This window comes from Halyomorpha halys, unplaced genomic scaffold, assembly GCF_000696795.3.
Source record: "Halyomorpha halys isolate HHAL.00 unplaced genomic scaffold, Hhal_1.1 Scaffold852.1, whole genome shotgun sequence".
Taxonomy (NCBI): domain Eukaryota; kingdom Metazoa; phylum Arthropoda; class Insecta; order Hemiptera; family Pentatomidae; genus Halyomorpha; species Halyomorpha halys.
Genome location: NW_027111393.1, coordinates 706,222 through 711,169, shown reverse-complemented (window position 1 = coordinate 711,169; position 4,948 = coordinate 706,222). Strand labels below are relative to the sequence as shown.

Sequence of the window (4,948 nt, the reverse complement as noted above, 5' to 3'; positions counted from 1 at the left end):
AGTTATAAATATCAATAATAAATTTTAAAATTATGTTCCGATATATATATCTACAGTATTTACTTAATATTACATTTTGAACATTAAAGAATAAATTTGGCTCCGTTACTGTCTGTAATCAAATTTGTATTCCAGAATTCCTAGGATCAAATTGAGATAAAAACAGTGAATAAACTATAGTGATCTGAATAACTGGCAAACATTCTAACACTTTATAAAAGTAGGAAAGCATTGCATTCATGCAGGGAGTGAAAAAAAAAATTATGTACTGAGAATTGTAAATTTGCATTCGCCTTTTACGTTTTAGACATCAAGGAAGCAATGTTCTGTTGTCAAATTACTTTTGGCTACTTTCACTGGTTTATGTGAAATATAAATTTTCTGTATCCGCTTATATTTTAAAAACGGATCGACACTTAAATTTTATTCTCAAATTACAAATCATTAGTCTTGAAAGGTAATCATGTACCCATGGATATCTATAGGAAAAAGTTAATTTCAACGAAAAGCAAATTTTAGTTGAAATTAACTTGCGGTTATTTAAAAAAAAAATAGATAAGAATAATGATAGGTATATTAACCTAGGATATAATGTATTTGTAATTACCATGATTTTATCCTTGCTAATATTAAAGAAAAATTCTTTGACGTTTAACTATTTAATACAGATTTTGAGAAAAAAATAAAATAAAATTGCTGTCCAGAGGGGAATATTGGTTTAAGTGGCTCGGCCTTGAACTGTTAATGTTTTAAAGAAAAATTAAAATTAAATAAATGAAGAGAGGGGATGTGGTCAGTGAAGAAAATAAATAAGTATTAACTATAGTGCCAACGTTTTGGCCAGAATTTCAATCCCTCGTTAGGGCTAAGAACAAAAAACAAGATAACAACCCTAGAAAAGACTTTAGTTCATGTTTTATTTCTATTTTTCATCTTTCTTTTTACATACCTTCTCCTTTTCTACTATTTTCTTATTCTTTCACTAATAAGTTAAGCTTGTGTTCTTCATTGACCGCACCGCCAACCAACTTCTTCTCATTTATATTTATCCATGGTCTATTAATAATGAAATATTTTAATTTGTTTAGTGGTTGAGGAGGCATAGACATAAGCCGGATAACAAACAATAAATGTTTTTGTAATGATATGTTTTGTTTTCAAATGCTTAATGTTTTAGATGGGGTGGCTCACGAGTGGAAAATGTCACAGTACAAAACGATTAGACGGGAAAGTAGTTATCGTTACTGGAAGCAACACCGGGATTGGCAGATACACTGCTCTGGATCTGGCTAGGAGAGGTAAGTCTTGAGTAAGGTGAAGGCAGAGAATGGCCTATAGTTTAATTAAAATTGATGATTGGTATTAAAATGTTTGCGAATTACATCTACTACTTTTGCTTACACATGCACAAATGTATTTTCGGCCACAGACCTATATTTCGACAAATAGTCGTCCGATTTCGCTTACCCATGAGAAAAACTAATTTCCTCGATACAGCTATGTTTTATAACAGCTTGTAACATTTCTTTCCCAAACAACGAATTATTAACTCGTAACGCAACAGTTACCATTATTTGTCTAATTTTTAAATCAAATATTACGTGTAATATTACTGTACTTATATGGAATTGGATTATACAATTTTTAAAAAACATCAAAAAATAAATCAGGTCAGATCACCAAAACGTAAGACAAATGAATCCTGTAACGAGTCCCTCAGAACCCTCTGTCGTGTTGATTGTTATTCTTAAAATATAATTGTTTACCGAACGGAAATAGAAATATACAACGAACGAATACATTTAAGACTTTCACGACAAATATGCACAAAAACAACCGTGTTTCAAACTTTGAATTAAGGAATCTGTCACGGGCCTTCTTAGCAATATGCCAGATGAAGATGTTTACTGCATCTGTGAGTGATTGTTTTTGACAAATATTTTCTATTTTATTTTCAATTATTTCTAATAAATAAAATTACATTTAGTTTAGAGGAACATTTTTTGGAAATTCGGCATTGAAGCCCTTGTAGCAACATTGCTACCTTCCCGACTACTAACCTCTAAATTCCAACCCCTATTAAATTTATGATGTAGTATATATAGAGCCTAGTGATTTAGGTATCCTATGCAACACCTGATATAGAAAATAGTGGTCACGTTTAATGTTTTAATTTTTGTAAGTAATTTTGTTTTATATAAAGTGTATAGTTTTTTTATTATTATTGGCCAGAGCTCAGATTCTTCTGTTTTATCTTAGTTATATACATTTTTTTTTTCGTATCCTATAGAATAGAATATTGATTAACACGTACAAACATAATTACGAGAAATTATTATTGTATAGGGTGCTCATATATTCTTATACCCTGAGGTATTCTTAGGTGAGTTTGTTTTACGTCCACTGTGTGGGGAGAGTCGCGGCGCCAATATGCGCTTCAGTCATATGTTGAGCCGATGTACAAATGTATCTTATACATATTTTATATTCATCTTACCATCCTCAAATAAAATTTATTTGACGAATGGAAGTAAATTAAGTTTTTATTTCATATGAGATATAAGAACCAAAGATAATAATTTGTGTCCCCAACGTGATTATTATGTTATTACAAGACGTGAATGGGTACGTTAAATATTTCCCGAGATATAGGTTTTTAAAAAGAATAATTTCATACAAAATGTACTGAAAAATCAGTAGTTTTTAAATTTATTTAAAAAAAATCTATATCTCAAAAACTCTTCGATGTACAAATGTTGTTTCAAATTAACAATCGAATTAAAGCTAGTATATAGTGTATATATAATATTTAGTAGTATACAACGTTTTTCTTCATAGAAGCATTAATTTTCATTATATTCGACAAAATGAATTCCCAAAATGTTTATTTCTATTTGTTGGGACAAACATTTTGATTTTAAATGAATTAAATCTCAGAAAGCATACCACGTATAAGACGTCTGCTACAACTCAAATTAGAGCTAGCTAAATGTGCTGTAAAGAAGATTATAACGTTTATTAAGAGTAGTAGTTTTTATGATATTTAACAAAATAAATTCACAAAATGTTGATTGTTGACAGTGGACGTACAACAAAGTCATCTTAGAATACCTCAGGGTATAAGAAGGGTTGAGTACTTATCGTGTATAATTTCACTTGTACGTCGAATGGTTTTTAAGATATAGATTTCTCAAAATAAATTTACTAACTACTGATTTTTCAGTGCATTTTTTATGAAATCTTGCTTTTTACAAAGCTATATCTCGGGATATATTAAACGTTAATAGTTTTATTAGAGCTTATATTTTAGCAAATTTACAACTTTAAATGATGTTCTCTTAGGTTTTCTAATGTAGTAGGTAGTTTTAATAAGTAGCTAGTTTTTGACGTTCAATACGTTCTGTTGTTAGTAAATTTATTTTGAGAAATCTATATTTCAAAAATCCTTCGACGTACAAATGTCGAATTAAAGCTAGTATATAGTATATATATTCATAATATATTGTAGTAAATAACGTTTTTCTTCGTAGGTGGATTAGTTTTCATTATATTCGACAAAACGTTTAATTCTAGTTGTTCGAACAAACATTTTGATTTGTAAATTAAATATATTTTAGAAACCAAACGTCATATAGACGTCTGCCAGAACTCAAATTAAAGCTAGTTAAATGCAATATAGAGTAGTTTATAACGTTGATCTTCGTAAGAGTAATAGTTTTTATGATATTTAACAAAATAACTTCACAAAATGTTGATTTCTAGTTGTTCGGAAAGACCTTTTTGATTTTTGAAAAACAATATCACAGGGAGTATTAGACGTACACATGTCTGTCAGCACTTAAAATAAAGGTAATTTAACTTCTTCGTTAACTCCTAATCTTCGTAGGGGTAGTAGTGTTTATGATATTCTCATATGAATATGAATTTTGGACATGAAACTTTGTCAGAAGAACTATAAATCTGTAAATTTATTTTGTCAAATATCATAAAAACTGCTATTCTTACATAACTCTTAAAATAAATGTAATAAAGTACTTTATAGTTCATTAAATTAGCTTTAATTTGAGTGCTAATAGACAATTGTACGTCGAATTGTATTTGAGATACAGATTTCTTAAAATAAATTGACCGACTACTGATTTTTCAGTGCATTTTTTATGAAATGTTGCCGTTTACAAAGCTATATCTCGGGAAATATTGGGAAAATCTGGGGAAATATTTAGGTCTGAATGAAAAATTATTTTTTTATAACGTTTTGATACAGCCGCTATTTTTTATTGCCCCTAACTATACTTGGCAGACTCATCAATTTTGAATAGGGATCATACATGGTTTTCATTAAATTAAACGAAAATTGGCGTGAATTAACTGCCTTTTTTTTCTCATGTTAGGCTCCTGTCATAGGAGGAAATGCAGCTACATGACCTTCACTCCTCTCAAACCTTGTTAATTTATTCCCATGAGGATAAGACCTTCCTGATATTAATGATCATTTATTTTTTCATTTATAAAGCGAGTTTAATTTGAGTTATCAAAATCGTTACTGCCGTTATTGAGGAATAAAATAAAATTTATAAAATCGACTACAATGCGGCACTTTCGGTTGGTAGATTTTATTGAAATAGTTGCTATAATATCCCAGGCATATAAAGGAGCACTCTAAACATATAGAGGAATTTTCGAGGACTTAGAGGTCGTAAAGCGGATTTCATATATATTTTGGACTAAAAAAAAACTTTGGAAAACTCTTTGACATTTACCTATACTATACCTTATGAAATTTATGCTTGGCTCTAAATTTAATTTTTAAATTCTAACATTTAAAGATTCCATGAATTTTTTTTTAATAGATAGATTTATTTATTGATAGATATTACAATCTGCCACACAGTTGTGGGCAATAGGTAATATTGATAAATGATCACATACATACTAAAATAAAAAAAAA

The 4,948-nt window shown here is 29.1% G+C and overlaps 1 protein-coding gene across 1 annotated transcript in view; it reads left to right on the top strand.

Moving 5' to 3' along the window:
* Positions 1-4,948, top strand: part of LOC106686622 (retinol dehydrogenase 11) — a 38,780-nt gene that overhangs the window by 11,310 nt on the left and 22,522 nt on the right. Inside the window, exon 2 of the mRNA XM_014430012.3 lies at positions 1,178-1,298. Coding sequence (XP_014285498.2) covers positions 1,178-1,298 — 121 coding nt within the window. The remainder of the gene's footprint in view (positions 1-1,177; positions 1,299-4,948) is intronic.